This window comes from Salmo salar, chromosome 20 (genome assembly GCF_965601325.2).
Source record: "Salmo salar chromosome 20, fSalSal1, whole genome shotgun sequence".
In the NCBI taxonomy this organism is placed as follows: domain Eukaryota; kingdom Metazoa; phylum Chordata; class Actinopteri; order Salmoniformes; family Salmonidae; genus Salmo; species Salmo salar.
In genome coordinates, this window is record NC_138310.1 from 54,657,252 (window position 1) to 54,675,124 (window position 17,873).

General features: G+C 44.5%; 1 protein-coding gene across 3 annotated transcripts in view; it reads right to left on the bottom strand.

Annotated features, from left to right (window-relative positions):
• Positions 1-7,462: 7,462 nt before the first annotated feature.
• LOC106580830 (numb-like protein) overlaps positions 7,463-17,873 on the bottom strand; it is a 64,287-nt gene continuing 53,876 nt past the window's right edge. For all 3 annotated transcript variants that reach the window (XM_014162296.3, XM_014162298.3, XM_014162295.3), the window contains exons 5-9: positions 15,572-15,712; positions 14,948-15,155; positions 14,562-14,825; positions 11,923-12,102; positions 7,463-10,830 (exon numbers count right to left, since the gene is read on the bottom strand). In XM_014162296.3, the coding sequence (XP_014017771.1) occupies positions 9,938-10,830; positions 11,923-12,102; positions 14,562-14,825; positions 14,948-15,155; positions 15,572-15,712 (1,686 nt within the window). In that variant the 3' untranslated portion in view covers positions 7,463-9,937. The remainder of the gene's footprint in view (positions 10,831-11,922; positions 12,103-14,561; positions 14,826-14,947; positions 15,156-15,571; positions 15,713-17,873) is intronic.

Below are 17,873 nucleotides of genomic sequence, written 5' to 3' on the forward strand. Positions count from 1 at the left end.
TGTGACCAGTGGGATGGTTTTTTTCTCTCCCAATTAAGTAAATGTAATCTCATACTGTATACAGAATATGTGAATAATACATATAGCTACATCATTAGTTTTTCCTACACCTTTCTCTAAGGGCACTACTAATGTACATTCAGACGACACCACAAGTAGCACAGCCAGTAAGTAGGAGGATAGGCAGGCAGACACCAACAGTACTGGCTCGAGAAAGCAGTCTGGCAGAGAGGTTGTCTCCATTGTGTACATATAGGCCATTAGCACTGCAATTTCTCTAACCTCCTGGATTTATCCACCCTGAACCTTCTTCAGAAATGTCAGGTCAAGCTAGAAAGAACTGAGTTGCATAAGAACTGATGTGACGTATAAAACCAGCCTCAGTGGAGCGAAGGTATAGGTGGAGGTTCTGTTGATGGAGCGCCCTGGACCATCACTCTATTTTATTCCACAGATTGGCTAGTTCCTGAAAGACCAAGGTCATGTGAAGGTGATTGGTCTGTTTTTCTGTGTAGGTTTCTCAGAGAAAACAGGGTGGTAATCAGACTTAGAGCCATGAAATGACAACCATTTCCTTGAATCATACCAATTACAGTATATAAATGGATTTGGCCCATGCCATGAGGAGTTTCATGCCCCTCGTGGAAAACATGCCTCCTTCACGGAAGGAACACATTATTACCCACAATTCCCATGTAATGCTGAGACATAAACAGGAAATGAGCTATAGATTGATTATGAATATAAAGTAGCTTACAGATAGGTATACAGTGCCTTCAGAAAGTATTTAGACCCCTTGACTTTTTCCAAATGTTGTTACATTACACCCTTATTCTAAAATTGATTCAATAATTGTTTCCCCTCATCAATCTACACATAATACCCTATAATGACAAAGCGAAAACAGGTTTTTACATTTTTTAGCAAATTTATAAAAAATATTCAACAGAAATACCATATTTACATAAGTATTCAGACCCTTTTCTATGAGACTCGAAATTGAGTTCAGGTGCATCCTGTTTCCATTGATCATCCTTGAGACGTTTCTACAACTTGATTGGAGTCCACCTGTGGTAAATTCAATTGATTGGACATGAGTTGGAAAGGCACGCACCTGTCTATGTAAGTGTCCCACAGTTGACAGTGCGTCAGAGCAAAAACAAAGCCATGAAGTCGAAGAAATTGTCTGTAGAGCGCCGAGACAGGATTGTGTCGAGGCACAGATCTGGAGAACGGTACCAAAAAATCTCTGCAGCATTTAAGGTCCTCAAGAACACAGTGGCCTCCATCATTCTTAAATGGAAGAAATTTGGAACCACCAAGACTCTTCCTAGAGCTCGCCGCCCGGCCAAACTGGGCAATCGGGGGTGAAGAGCCTTGGTCAGGGAGGTGACCAAGAACCCGATGGTCACTCTGACGGAGCTCCTCTGTGGAGATGGGAGAACCTTCCAGAAGGACAACCATCTCTGGAGCACTCCACCAATCAGGTGTTTATGGTAGAGCGTCCAGACGGGAGTCTCTCCTCAGTAAAAGATACACGACAGCCCGCTTCGGAGTTTGCCAAAAGGCCCCTACTGAATGGCAAGCGTCACGTCTGGAGGAAACCTGGCACCATCCATACAGTGAAGCGTGGTGGCAGCATCATGCTGTGGGGATGTTTTTCAGCGGCAGGGACTGGGAGACTAGTCAGGATAAAGGCAAAGATGAACGGCGCAAAGTACAGAGAGATCCTTGATGAAAACCTGCTCCAGAGCGCTCAGGATGTAAGACTGGGGCGAAGGTTCACTTTCCAACAGGACAATGACCCTAAGTGCACAACCAAGACAACGCAGGAGTGGCTTCGGGACAAGTCTCTGAATGTCCTTGAGTGGCCCAGCCAGAGCCCAGACTTGAACCTGATCTACCATCTCTGGAGAGACCTGAATAGCTGTGCAGCAACACTCCCCATTCAACTTGACAGAGTTTGAGAGGATCTGCAGAGAAGAATGGGAGAAAGTCCCCAAATACAGGTTTGCCAAGCTTATAGCGTCATACCCAAGAAGACTCGATGCTGTAATCTCTGCCAAAGGTGCTTCAACAAAGTACTGAGTAGAAGGTTTGAATACTTATGTAAATGTGATATTTCATTTGTCATTATGGGGTATTGTGTGGAGATTGATGAGGGGGAAAAAACAATTTAATACATTTTAGAATAAGGTTGTAGCGTAACAAAATGTGGAAAAACTGTCTCATAGGTTTAGCATTGTAGCAGGGTTGGGGTCAATTGGAATTGAAGTCAGTCAATTCAGAAAGTAAACTGAAATTCCAATTCAATAATTGAAAAATGGCCTTATATTTTCAATGACTTCTCGATAAACTAAAATGGAGAACCTTCTGTATATCATAAGTTTTTTTACATTAATTAAAATCACTTCCTGAGTTCACTGACTTTAATTCGAATTGACCCCTGAATTGTAGCACACTGTAAACAGAGGAAAGTCAAAAGTACAGCACCTGATCACCTACTGTATATCCATTATGGTCTGGATTAAGATAAAATACTGGATTAAATTAACCTGAACCAGCATAAAGGTTAAACTTTATCTTGATGTATGGTTCTGTTCTACTAATCCATTAGTGGCATTGTGATTAGTAGGAGGGTTCAGTGAGCAGGATTACAGGGATCTAAGGCTACGTTTTCACAGGCAGCTCAATTCTCATATTTCTTTCCACTAATTCATATTTTGACCAATCACATCAGAACTTCTCACAGATCTTTTTCAACACTGATCTGACTGGTCAAAAGATCAATTAGTAAAAAAAAAAGATCAGAATTGGGCTGCCTGTGTGAAAGCAGCCACAGTGAACTGCCCCCAGAACACCACCCAACCATTAAATTCATGACATAGCACACCGAAGGCACAGTCCACTATGATTTGTGAGTTCTGGAGCATAATGGAGAGGTTATGGGGCCTATATTATTTAATTACAGGAGAGAAATTAAATGCGTAGTGTAGACATGCACACAAAAACACACACACTGCTACAATTCCTTCTCCAACTACTTCATTTTTATCAATGGGACTATGTGTTGACATGAGACAGACTCTAAGACAGAGTCAACCTGCTGAAGGATATGGGACAAAAGATTCTTATGTTAGATGATGCTCCTACAATGACTAATGTAAAATGGATCAGTTGTGTAATGCGCAATAATCCTTTCTTGCCACTAGGTGGAGGTACATGAATAGCAATGTCATTCTCTGCCTGCAGCATCAAAACGCAGTGGCTGACAAAGTGACAGGGATTTCTTGAAGTAGGCAGCCTAGCCACTACGGCCTACATAACTACTGATATCATTGAACCATGGTAGGTTTTGACAGAAATGGTTAATTCAATTTAATCTTGTCTGTTTTGAATGATGACCGTTTGATGATGTACATACCAACATTTATCCATGTTGGCTTACTGTAATACATGAATCACATGTAGAAGCAAGCAACATGAGATCAGGATGGCAGACTGCAGATTAAACACACTAGTGATGACCCTTACTGCATCACATCACAGGAGCTTTGAACAATTGCATAATATATTGCATCTGTTGTGTACACAGATTTGGACTGCAAGGAAGATGGTGAAAATCAAAGCATTACGTCTCGAAGGTAATAGGCAACTGTTCCAACTATGTACAGTACCAGTGAAAAGTTTGCACATACCTACTCATTCAAGGGTTTTTGTTTATTTTTACTATTTTCTACATTGTAGAATAATAGTGAAGACATTACAACTATGAAATAACACATGGAATCATGTAGTAACCAAAAAAGTGTTAAACAAATCAAAATATATTTTATATTTGAGATTCTTCAAAGTAGCCACCATTTGCCTTGATGACAGCTTTGCACACTCTTGGCATTCTCTCAACCAGCTTCACGTGGAATGCTTTTCCAACAGTCTTGAAGGAGTTCCCACATATGCTGAGCATTTGGCTGCTTTTCTTCACTCTGCGGTCCAACTCATCCCAAACCATCTCAACTGGGTTGACGTCGGGTGATTGTGGAGGCCAGGTCATCTGATGCAGCACTCCATCGCTCTCCTTCTTGGTCAAATAGCCCTTACACAGCCTGGAAGTGTGTTGGGTCATTGTCCTGTTGTAAAACAGATGACAGTCCCACTAAGCGCAAACCAGATGGGATGGTGTATCGCTGCAGAATGCTGTGGTAGCCATGCTGGTTATAAAATATATTTGGATTTGTTTAACACTTTTTTGGTTACTACATGATTCCATATGTGTTATTTCATAGTTTTGATGTCTTCACTATTATTCTACAATGTAGAAAATAGTAAAAAATAATGAAAAAGGCTTGAATGAGTAGGTGTGTCCAAACTTTTGACTGGTACTGTATGTCTCTATCTTATTCCCAATTATGGTCGTAATCGATAGTCCCCTATTGGAACAGGTACATATAGGTTAATTGTATGCATATTGTCATGTCCACATACTGTAGACTACCCATATTGGTCTATGGGTAGTCTATGTGGGCATCATGCCCTCCCTGGGACACCCTGGCAGCTATCAGGCTTGTTATTTATGAATGACAGCTGCTGGCAGGGGTCGGTAGGAGCTGGCAGGGGATGAAGTGGCGCCAGTGCAGTTGGGCAGTGCCAAGGCGCCAGTCAGAGCTCCAGGTCTGGACACAGTGGTAGGGAAAAGAGTGGGAGGGGTGAGGAAAAAGCACTGAGTATCCAACCAGTCAGGCAACCAGTCAGGCTCACAGGCAACAATATCAACCAACCTTCTAGAATGGTGGAGGCTTTGTGTGTGTGGGCGGGTGGGTGCGTGCACATGAAAGCATGCCTTTGCGTGGTTGTGTGTGCATATGCATGCATGTGCAAGCATGTGTGCGTTTAGATACACTACATAACCAAAAGTATGTGGACACCTACTCATCGAATATCTCATTCCAAAATCATGTATATTAATATGGAGTTGGTCCCCATTTGGTGCTATAAAAGCCTCTACTCTTCTGGAAAGGTTTTCCAGTAGAGGTTGGAACATTGCTGCGGGGACTTGCCTCCATTCAGCCACAGGAGCATTAGTGAGGTTGGGCACTGATGTTGGTCGATTAAGGCCTGGCTCGCAGTCGGCGTTCCAATTCATCCCAAAGGTGTTCGATGCGGTTAAGGTCATGGTTCTGTGCAGGCCAGTCAAATTCTTCCACACCGATCTCAACAAACCATTTCTGTATGAACCTCACTTTGTGCACGGGGGCATTGTCCTGCTGAAACATGAAAGGGCCTTCCCCAAACTGTTACCACAAGTTGGAAGCACAGAATCGTCTAGAATGTCATTGTATGCTGTAGCATTCAGATTTCCCTTCACTGGAACTAAGGGGCCTAGCCAGAACCATGAAAACAGCCCCAGACCATTTTTCCTCCTCCACCAAACTTTACAGTTGGCACTATGCATTCGGGCAGGTAGAGTTCTCTTGGCATCCGCCAAACCCAGATTCGTCTGTCGAACTGCTAGATGGTGAAACTCCCCGACGTACCATTGGAACACAGGAGTGATGGTTGCTGATAATTGGCCTCTGTACACCTATGTAGATATTCCATTAAAAATCTGCTGTTTCCAGCTACAATAGTCATTTACAACATTAACAATGTCTACACTGTATTTCTGATCAATTTGATGTTATTTTAATGGACAAAAAATTTACTTTTCTTTCAAAAACAAGGACATTTCAAAGTAACCCCAAACTTTTGAACAGTAGTATGTGTATATTTGCAAACATTTCTAAAAACCTGTTTTTGCTTTGTTATTATTGGGTATTGTGTGGAGATTGATGGGGGGGGGGGGAAATATTTAATCAATTTTAGAATAAGGCTGTAACGTAACAAAATGTGGAAAAGGTCAAGGGGTCTGAATACCTTCCGAGTGTGTGTGTCTGTGTGTTTTGACATTTTGAGGTTGCTTGGAGCCATCAGGCTTCAAACCACAATTTTTATACTGAAGATAAAAGATTCTTTAAGAAACACAATAAATATTAAAATACACCTTTCATCTGTTCAAATGACCTCGTTGAATGACTGCATGTGTGATTAGCAGCCTGCCACAGGGAAGAGAACAATGGACTCTGCAATGATCAATGTCTAAATGTATGAAATCAATCTACTTAATCACCTCCCTCACCTCAAGGACTTTTAAGGTCACGTGCGAGCGCTTACGTTTCACATCCATAGCAATTCCCAATGTTATTCTAACGGTGGTAAAGCAACTTTTAACAGACGTGAACTGGAAACAGATGTGCCACAGTAGCCATACACCAATCCTAAAACACTAGAAACAAATAGCAGTGAATATATTATCTGCCCATTCCATTATCTGGGTAAGCGCTATTACACAATTACTGATTCTGATTCTGATATCACTTGCTGCCGTCATACACTTACCAGCACTGTGTGACGCACCAGATTGAAAGCAGATAAAAATGTGTTGTTTTTTATGGGGTTGTTTTAAAGAATGACTTTGGGGGATTATGCACCCAGCTCATAAATTGAATTGGGGTAAAGTAGCAACAGTAATACACAATAAAATGGTACTCTGATATGCTTTATGAATATGGGCCCTGCAGTTCAGCATGTCCATAATAGAAACAGTGAGAAGTCTTAGACGACAGCTTCTCCTCAGGCCAGACAGACACCACTAGGATTTGGCCTATGTGAGCACATTAGTCTGCTTTTTTATTTCCAACAACATTCTCTCCTTATGGCAGTTTAATTTATATATGTATTGAGCTTTTTCTGCCTACTCTGGCAGTGTTGGGATGTTTATAAATTACCCTTTCACTGCTGTGTCCATGGCAACCCATTTCCCTTGCACTGTTCTGTAGTAGTGGGGCCTGTCCTCATTCTAACTCTGTCTTTGTTGTGTTTCCTGTTGTCCCGATTCTTCCTCAGCGCTGCAGTAAGCAGTAGCGGAAAGACAATGACGAGAGAGTTACTACTAAAATGACTCAAGTGTTCTGTGGCTGTCCTCTTTTTCATGGCCCTTGGGGAAGAAAAGGGGCCTTGTCTGGTCGCATTAGGGGCCTGAGCTTTTGTCAAGACACTAGAGAAAGGCTGCTCTACGAGTACTGTGAACAGTGGTAGAGTTGGCAAGCGTAGTCAATGCATTCAATGAGAGAGAATTCTTCAACGCTTTACTCCATGACTTTCAGGCCATACAGTAGGTTTGAGATATAAAATACAGCTATGGAGAGAATTCACTGAATTTAATGACTGGTGCTGTTCAACTATTGACCATCTTTAAAACCAGACTATATACATCCCCGTTGGCACAGGGTGCAGATACATTTGATCTACTAGTACTGGTGAAGATAAAGATCTTATGAGGATAAGGATAAGACAGGTACATGACCTGCATTGGGAGAAAGGGAGGGCGAGCATGATACAGAATGCAAAAACACAGACACCAACACAAGTTTAATATTATATTATTTATTTATCTTTGTACAATGTAATTACAATACAAATATGTAGGTTTAAATACAAAATTCTGTAAATAAAGAATACAAATAAACTCCACTAGTTTGTTATCACTACACTGTGGTTTACAATCAAGTTTAAGAGGTAATTTAGTTCTTATTTTGAACATAATTAACCTACATTTTAATTTAAAGGGCGTGCAAACAAGGGTAATTTAACGAAATAAAAACAGCAATTTCATGAATGACTATGTCTTTTCTCTTAAAAGACGGGGAGAGAATTCATTTAGAAGATCTATTTGTCTAACCGAGCAAAAGCATGGCTCCTCACTACTGCTTTATATCTTTGGGAAAGCAAATGGATGTCAGTCAGTATTGTGCCACGTGAAAATGGCAAACGCCTGATTGGCCGAGTCCTAATGAGTTAATGACCAGGAGAGCGGGATGGATGAAGCCTGTTTATCTAGTTGTGATGTCCATTCAATAACACTGGTCCCCTGGGTCCCACTCCGTCTCACTCCCATACAATCCTGTTGTTTGGGGCAGGATCGTACATAAAGCATTATAATGGCAAATAGCATAAAGCATCCCATCTAAGCACATGCGTTTGCTCCGTCTTGACCTGCCATTGGAAGTCCTGCCAAATGGGCAAAAATTCCGATATGGGGTTGTAGCTATAGTATACTGCACATTTATTGTCTTTGTGTGTTTAAACTAAAGTCACGGAAGGAAATGCTTGCCTCTTTTGAGAATATGATCAAAAAGTAAAGTATTGTTTCTATGGAGCTCTAAATGCATGGTGAGTATCATTCTAACAGAAGTACCTTTGTTTGGGAGCAGTGAAAGGAGTTTAAAGGAATGAAACAACCAGTCTGTTTAACGTAACGTTTTTCTTCTTTCATCTTTTCTCAGTTCACCACAGCCCTTCAATAGTCCACTTCCTCATCTCATTCTCGTAAGTATGCCCTCGATCTCTCCGTCTACCTTTCACCTTCCCGTTTTCTTTCCCTCTCCCCCGACTATCCATATCACTTTCATGTCTTTGTTTTCCCTCTACAAAGATGGATGCTTTCCTCTGTCTGTTTAAAGTGGTAAATGACTCATCACTTCCTCTAGGCATCTTTATTCAGCCTGGTAGAACACACACAGCAGGTGCCATAACGTCTTCCTGTCACAATGGCCTCAGGACAAGAGCCTGGATCCAGAAGCCTCTACAAACTGACTGTAGTCCCACTATGTCAGAAGTGCAGCTTGACCAAGCCCACTGGGCACACACTGGTTGAATCAACGTTGTATCCATGTCATTTCAATTAAATGAAGTTGAACCATCATTGAATTGACGGCTGTGCCCAGTGGGAGGCACTACTTTTGACCAAGGCCCTATATAGGAATAGGGTGCTATTTCAAACCCAGTCCCAGTGACAAAACAACAACATAACTTCCTCTCAAATAAAGCCAGCCTCGCCCCAAACTCCCCATCTTTATCTTACGAAGTGCTCAAGCTCTTCCCTCCCTCCTCTCTTGAACATCAGGCTCAACATTTCCAAATAGACCCTCGTAGTGTTGACTGACTAAACTCGTAGTGGGGGTGACTATTACCCTGTTTCAGAATATAACGCGAGTCAGCCAACCACGTTGGAGTGTGCTGTACTATTTGGACCATTTGAACCCTTTCCAGAAGGTTCTAGGGTTCTAGTGTGTCTGCCGTGCAGGTGGATTGGCACTGGGACAGAGAGGAGTGTTAGGTCACCATGGTGATTAGCTAACAGTGACTCATTTGGGTTGAATAGCAAATTGACGGTTATACGTGGATTGGTAATAAATAGAGGGTGAAAAAAGCATGCTATTTACACTCGTTTCCAGCCTCTGGTTTCATGACTCATTCCCTCTCTTTGCTCCCTCCGCTGCCAGTTACAGTTGCTAGTTATTTCCCTCCTCTCTCCAGTTCCACAAAAATAAATACAGGGAGAAACAACCTTTGAACACTGATGAAGACATTTTTTTTAATGTAAAACTATAACGGTTAAAATCAAAGTAAAAATAATAAATAAAACAATTTTGTCCGTCAAACCTGTCACTCTTATTGGTCGACGCCTCCTTTGGGGTCTCTACCGTCAAGTCGTGTCATTGGCTAGTCAACCAGGGCCTTTGCTGTGCTTGGGTAACATCAACGTAACCTCTCTGTGTCTCATCTCAGTGTCCTGTGATGTGTCCATATTCTCCTGCTCATCCACAGATCCCCATGCAGAACATGATTGCTAGAAATCCCATGGAATGCATCGCGAGGAGCCCCATACACAGTCCCCCCTGCATTCATGTCCCCCCTGCATTCAGACACAATTTACATCCTGGGGTCTCAACAGAGGAGGAGAAAATTAAGAGGGGGGGGGGTAGCGAAAGCATTTAGGGCAGGGGGCTGGGGGGGAGTGGAGTGGTTCAGTCTGGTTGAGGGTCTGCATCATCATAGTCTATGCAGTGGCCTGACCTGGGTTAATACCGAGTTTAAGCTCGATCTCAAATGTCTTTTGCAAGTCATTGGAGAAGGGGTTGGGCGCCGCCTTGGGTTGCGATTTGGTCTCCAGTGCAGCCCACTTTGCCTCGAAGCGATCAACCTCCTGGGCATTGGCTGGGGGCGGGTTGGCCAGCTGTGCGCTCTCTGGTGGCCAGCTGCTGCTACTGCCACCGTTGCTGCTGGTGCCGTTCTGCGTGATGGTGGCGAGGGAGGAGGTGGGAATGTTGTGGGGGAGGCCGTTGACGGTGGGATGAGCTCCAAAGGGTGGCATAGGGAACCCGCCCGGCTGGCCGGAGAAAGAGTGGCGATGCCCACCGCTGAGCGTGCCCATTTTAGGCCCTGAGCCCATGCCCATGGAAGGCCCGCCGGTAGAGCCGCCTGCCGTGCAGAAGACATTAGCCACCATCTGGGAAGGCGTGATGCCCACCACAGGCACACTGGCGTTGGAGTACGTCATGCTGTTGGCCAGGGCGGGCATGTAGGCTTGCATGGGTACAAACGCTGGCTGCAGGGGTGGCTGGGTATACATGCCCACAGGCGCGGGAGTGGCATCAAATGCCAAGGGAAAGGGCTGCATGGAAGTGGGCAGGGAGCCAGGTACCCCTGGCATGGATGCCCCCATTAGGGGCACACAGGACATAGGTGCGCTTGACATGGGTGGCCCTGGAATGGCAGGGGTGGGCTGGATGGGTGGCGGGGGCAGGTTGGGGGTCTGTTGCTGGGCCTTGACGGCCTGGGCCACCTCCTCCAGCCAGCGCTCAGCCTCGGAGGGCGTCCTCCTGTGCCCACTGTGGACCACCGGTGGAGGGGACTGGACCGGGGGCTCCGCCTGCACCCAGGAGGACGTGGCTGTGGAAGAGAAGCAGAGAACCACATGTCAATCACATGTTACATCAACCCTGCTGCTGGATCTCTCTACCGCTTTACCATGTCAAGTACAGAGGACACACACACCCTATTCGGCAGCCTTTTCTGATTAGGGCCGGGATTCAATGCAAGGCGTGCCATATATATAACAAACTTTTTAAGGGTTGAGCCGACATGCACAGCATTTACCATGAATATGACCTCCACAAACATTGGGTAAAAGGCCTTTAAAAAGCTGCATTGACGGCTGTATAGTGACCTGCACTATAGCACATCACAGACTGAATCCCTGCCTAGAGATAACTGACACTTCGCAGGCAAATCAGCCTTACAAGCATTAGAAGAAATACAGCATTAGAAACATTACAAATACAAACACAATACAAACGCATTACAAACGCAATACAAACGCATTACAAACACAATACAAATGCAATACAAACACATTACAAACACATTACAAACGCAATACAAACACATTACAAACACAATACAAACGCAATACAAACGCATTACAAACGCAATACAAACACATTACAAACGTAATACAAACGTAATACAAACACATTACAAACGCAATACAAACGCAATACAAACACATCACAGACTGAATCCCTGCCTAGAGATAACTGACACGTCGCAGGCAAATCAGCCTTACAAGCATTAGAAGAAATACAGCATTAGAAACATTACAAATACAAACACAATACAAACACAATACAAACGCATTACAAACGCATTACAAACACAATACAAACGCATTACAAACGCATTACAAACGCATTACAAACACAATACAAACGCAATACAAACGCATTACAAACGCATTACAAACGCATTACAAACTCATTACAAACGCATTACAAACACATTACAAACGCAATACAAATACATTACAAACACAATACAAACACATTACAAACGCATTACAAACGCATTACAAACGCAATTCAAACGCATTACAAACGCAATACAAACTCATTCCAAATACAAAGTTGGAGTTGAGCTGTACACTACATGTTAAGCCAGACTAGAGCTCATAGAGAGAGAATGATAAGGTAGTCAGTGAGTTACCTTGCAGGGGGGCGGGGGGAGGGGGGATGGCTGGGGGCACAGTGCAGGCTGGCAGGCCGTTGGGGGTGGGGTTGGAGAAGAGTTCCTCAGAGGGCCTGGTGAAGGAATGGTTGATCTGGCTGCAGAGAGCGTTGATGCTGCTGTCTGCCTCGCCACACACAGACAGATCCATCTCTGGGACTACGGGGGGGAGAAGGGTTGAGGATTGGGTACATGACACCGGATGTAAACATTTCTAAGCCTTTTATTGAAGGTCCACATAATCGTTTGTACTTCAAAGTAAGAAAATAAAAGTTCCTCTGTAACACCTGACCAGTCTGTTTTTCATGCATGAGATTCTTTATAGCCTAAATCCTCAGTGTAGAAAACAGAGGGAACCTCTCAACCTATAGCCAGTAGATATAAATAGCTCAGAATTTGTGTAAATCCCCTATCAGTGACCTGTCCCTGACAGAGAGAGAGCAAAGCCTGTGGAGAGCAGAGAGAGCTGTGGGGCCAATCAGAACCAGAGGGGTCAGTGATGGATGTAATCCCTATGGAGCTGCTGCTGCACCGTCCCTCTGTTGGGTCCTATTAATTAGGGCACAACGTAGCAAAACCTTTTGCAACGAAAACAAAAATGGGCATTTCTTATTGGACAAGTTTAAGTAGTCACATCCTGTTTCAGTCTGTTTTCTTCTGTTTGGTGCCTAATGAATATGACCTTGCTTAGAAGAACTACTCCAGGTGCAGATGTAGAGTGTCTTTCTGTCTGGAGAGCCCTGCTGCTTTGTTCATGACTGCCTTGTAATGTCTCTCTTTCTGAACATTTCATTGGCCTATAGGGTTCAGAGAGGACGAGAGCAGCTGTGGGGTTTCTCTGTGTAGTAGTGTTAGTGTGCATGCATGTGTGTGTGCGTGAGTGTGTGTGTATGTGTACTACAATTTCTGGGTCTATGGCTGTGAGAGGGGCTGGCTGGGGGCTGTCTCTGTGGACATGACAGCTTTAAGGGGATGTGCAGGGACTGGTCTAGTGGAGACTGCTCATAGACACATTGTTCACTGAGAGACCAGTGAAATTAGCTGCTACTGTGTGTGTGGGTGGGTGTACATGTGTCCTGTGTGTTCATGCTCGTGTGGCTTCTATTGCTAGCTAAGTGCGTGTGTGGGTGTCTTCTATGCATGCGTGGGATTCAAATAGGTACAGATCCTATACGAAAGAGAGAATATCTGTACACTATGCTAATACTGCTACTGCTGCATACATGAATGTAAATAGATGTCAGGCACAATTGTGCTGCAACCTTCAGAAATGTGTGTTTGTTAATTATTAAAAGCCACGGTCTGCCACCATAAGCCTCATAATAACTATAATCAACATAACTGAGAGGTTTAATCTACCTCACTACAGCAGGAACAAAGCCGTGCTGGGAATCCTAATTATTATACTTATAACCATTACATGGACTCAGCAATCAGCCACAGCAATTAACAACATCCTTAATAACGCACTCATTTATTTATTTTATTTGACCTTTATTTAACTAGGCAAGTCAGTTAAGAACAAATTCTTATTTTCAGTGATGGCCTAGGAACAGTGGGTTAACTGCCTTGTTCAGGGGCAGAACGACAGATGATCAACTCCACTGCTATTATGACCTCAATCAATCTCTGGCTTCACTTGTTCCTGGTCAAATACTACTTTGGTGTAATTATAAACACCACCATACGTTGTCATAAGGGTCCAGAGTTTTTCCTGACCCATGATCTGACCAGGAAATAGCCCTGAGTTAGCCTTGGTCATGTCATGAAGGCAGGAAAACTCCAGGCTCTGGTTGACATTAGCCTTGATTTCCAGGTTTCCTCCGAGTGATGAACACAACATGGAAGGGTGGCACTGCAGCACTATGTTGTCCTATACTGGAGAGGCTAATCACTCTTTGTCCTAGGTCATAGAATGCAGAGACTTAGCTAAGCTAACATGAAGAGGTGAGGCTAACCACTCTTTGTCCTAGGTCATAGAATGCAGAGACATAGCTAAGCTAACATGAAGAGGTGAGGCTAACCACTCTTTGTCCTAGGTCATAGAATGCAGAGACATAGCTAAGCTAACATGAAGAGGTGAGGCTAACCACTCTTTGTCCTAGATCATAGAATGCAGAGACTTAGCTAAGCTAACATGAAGAGGTGAGGCTAACCACTCTTTGTCCTAGGTCATAGAATGCAGAGACTTAGCTAAGCTAACACGAAGAGGTGAGGCTAACCACTCTTTGTCCTAGGTCATAGAATGCAGAGACATAGCTAAGCTAACACGAAGAGGTGAGGCTAACCACTCTTTGTCCTAGGTCATAGAATGCAGAGACATAGCTAAGCTAACACGAAGAGGTGAGGCTAACCACTCTTTGTCCTAGGTCATAGAATGCAGAGACTTAGCTAAGCTAACATGAAGAGGTGAGGCTAACCACTCTTTGTCCTAGGTCATAGAATGCAGAGACTTAGCTAAGCTAACATGAAGAGGTGAGGCTAACCACTCTTTGTCCTAGGTCATAGAATGCAGAGACTTAGCTAAGCTAACATGAAGAGGTGAGGCTAACCACTCTTTGTCCTAGGTCATAGAATGCAGAGACTTAGCTAAGCTAACATAAAGAGGTGAGGCTAACCTGGGTTCTTGCTTTGGAAGTCGGCGGTCTTGCGCTGCAGGTTGGAAGGCAGGTCGTTGAGGCGCAGCGAGAGCTGCCTCTTGAACGGCGAGTTCTTCCCGCTGAGGGCCGGGAAGCCCCGGAAGGAGCCCTGACGCACCAGTTGCTCAATGGGTGCGTGGCGCCTCGGTATGGCGTGCTCCACCCCCTGCCCCACAGGCGAGGCCGCACCCTCAGGGGGTGAGGAGGTGCCAGGGGGGATGGCTGGGATGGTACACGGGGGCTCTGGAGACAGAGAGAGTACAATGGTTAATGTTGGACTACAATGGCCAGGGTAAATGTTGGACTACAATGACCAGGGTAAATGCTGGACTATGTGCTGCTCTCCATCTCCTGATGAGTCATACCTTTCTTCTTGTCCTGCAGCTGCTTCGTGATGTCATCGCGCTCGCCCCCCTGCTGGCTGGACGACGTCATGCGGAACGAGCCCTCGCGCACGAAGGAGGTGCGGCTGGCATCGAATGAGGCTGTGACGCCGCACTCTTTCTCGCGCCGCTGCTTCCTCTCCAGGCAGGCGGCGAAGGCACAGCCCACGGCGTGGCTCATACGCTCGCCCTGGTGACCGCAACACACCCGGTCAACACCCCTCCTCAACACCCCTTTGGTGTGTGTGTACGTGGGCGCATGCATGTTCGCGTGTGTAAAACTCTATTATGTGTGAATAGCCACTAATACTGAAACATACACATTGACAAACCTGAATATAGCCTAAAGCCAGTCAATTTCCATACTGGAAAATGCTTTATCAAACCAAAGCCATGTCTTTGAGCAATGACTTGGCACTATAAAAGTGGTTATCACCCTGTAGAAAATATGTCTCCGAGTGCCAGGAGGTCACAGTGGATAGCGCTCCAAGAAGCAATTCAGATGGAGATAACCCTAGAGTAATCCTAATCTTAATCCCTGGGTGAGCGATGCGGGGATTGGACTAGTCGCTGGGCCTGGGCCCACTCACACACACACACCCTCACCGAGTCCTTCAGGGCCATGAAGCAGTGGCAGATCCAGCGGCGTGTGGTGCCGTCACGGCAGATGTAGGAGAAAGCCTTGTCATAATTGCGGTCGGGCGCGCAGAAGGACACCTTCTCAATGGTCTGGTCTACGATGAGGTCCTAAAGACAAAGACATTACGTTTTAAAGAAGGCTGATTTTGTCACGTCATAAATTAAACGTATCACACATAACATGGTAGCCTATAGAGAATGCATATGATTAAAACACACATACTAAAATATCAAATGTAATTATTTGGTGAGGAAAGATAATCTACCAAGAATCAACCTTTGTTACTCTCAAGCACTAGATCTTGTTCACAGCTCTACAAAACATGATGTAAAACATGATGTAAACATGATGTAAACATGATGTAAAACATGATGTAAACATGATGTAAAACATGATGTAAACATGATGTAAAACATGATGTAAACATGATGTAAAACATGATGTAAACATGATGTAAAACATGATTAAAACATGATGTAAAACATGATGTAAACATGATGTAAAACATGATGTAAACCATGATGTAAACATGATGTAAAACATGATGTAAAACATGATGTAAACATGATGTAAAACATGATGTAAACATGATGTAAAACATGATGTAAAATTATGTAAAACATGATGTAAACCATGATGTAAACATGATGTAAACATGATGTAAACATGATGTAAAACGATGTAAAACATGATGTAAAACATGATGTAAACATTATATAAAACATGATTTAAACCATGATGTAAAACATGATGTAAAACATGATGTAAAACATGATGTAAAACATGATGATGTAAACACTTTGTTTTTCTCTTGTTCCAGAATCTGTATCAGTCTCATTCAGGAGTTTCGGCTGGTGACCATAGGGAACTATCGGGTGAGGAAGGGGCCCCCTCTCTTACACCCCCCCCCACCCCATGCCACTTTGTGGCCCCATGGTTCCTGACACCCTTTGAGTCAGAGTGGAATGAGTGGGAAACAAGCGGTGAAAGGGAAATGGGGCTCACACTCCTCTAGGGACTTCCACTCTTCATCTGGGAATAGGAAGAGGGGGATGAATGAAGCGGGCAAGGAATAAATAACAGTCTATTCATTCAGAGCCAATTAGTAGATGAAGAAAGGCTGGTGGTGGAAGTGAACGTCTGGTTATGTGTGTGTGTGTGTGTGTGTGTGCGTGCGCGTGCTGGACTGGGTTTCCTCTGGGTGGGTGGAGGTGATGGGGATAACAAGGGGTGTGTGTGGGGTTGTGGGGGATCACTCATAGGCATGTCACTGAAAAACTGAAAGGGGGCACAGTGCTGAGTCATGTCACATGGGTCAGATACGGAGGGAGAGGGGGCTTTCTTTCTCTGTGGCGGTGGTGTTCTTTGACGCTGACTGGACCGGGAGAGGGAGGGAGGGGAGGGAGGGGAGGGAGCTTTAGGAGACTGTGCTGACTCAGTGAGGGAGGGGATTACAATAAAGAGGGGAGGTAGAGGGATGCTGAGGGGGGATGGGGGGGATGGGAGGAAACAAAAAAGACTACTTAGTGGGACTGTTTCTCCTCCTTTTTCTTTTCTCTGGCCTGACAAGAAACGTGTGTAATTGCACTCGCAATAGGGGCCCCTGGCGGCCAGACAGTCCTGTGCTGAGGTGTGCGTGTGTGTTTCTGTGTGTGTGTGTGTGTGTCAAATCAAATGTTATGTGTGTGTGTGTACTGTGTCTCCCTCCCCCACCCAAAGCCCCCTTTGACATCCATCAGTAACACATGTCAAGTGTGAAAACTCAGCAGTGCGGCCTAAAGTAAGTCTAATCTGGCCAGCGAGGATAAACACAGTCATCGGGACAGGCACGAGGTACGGTCCTTGTGCTCTGAGTCTGAAGGGTTACATCATCAATCTAAGCCCAGACTGAGAATGGCAGGTGACCTGGGAAAGTGCTGGGGTAAAGAGAGACCTGCAGTGTGGGTAAGGAGAGGGGGGAGAGTAGCAGCCGAAGGGTGGAGAAGGTGGAGGGTAGAGGGGGAGAGTGAAAGACGAACGGGGGAGTAGGGGGAGGGTAGAGGGGGAGTGCCAGCTTCTCGCCTGCTGAGCAGTTTTCTCTCTTTGTCTTTCCAACACACTTTCCCTACCACAGATGTAGGATCTTAATTTGAGGCAGTTTGCTACAGCATAAAAATGATCCTGCAGCAATCAGAAATGGGAATTATTATGTGGATTATAATTATGGAAATGTTTGTAGGGGTTGAAAGATTTCCCTGTGGAAATTACAAACTTCAGAAGCCTTTTTAA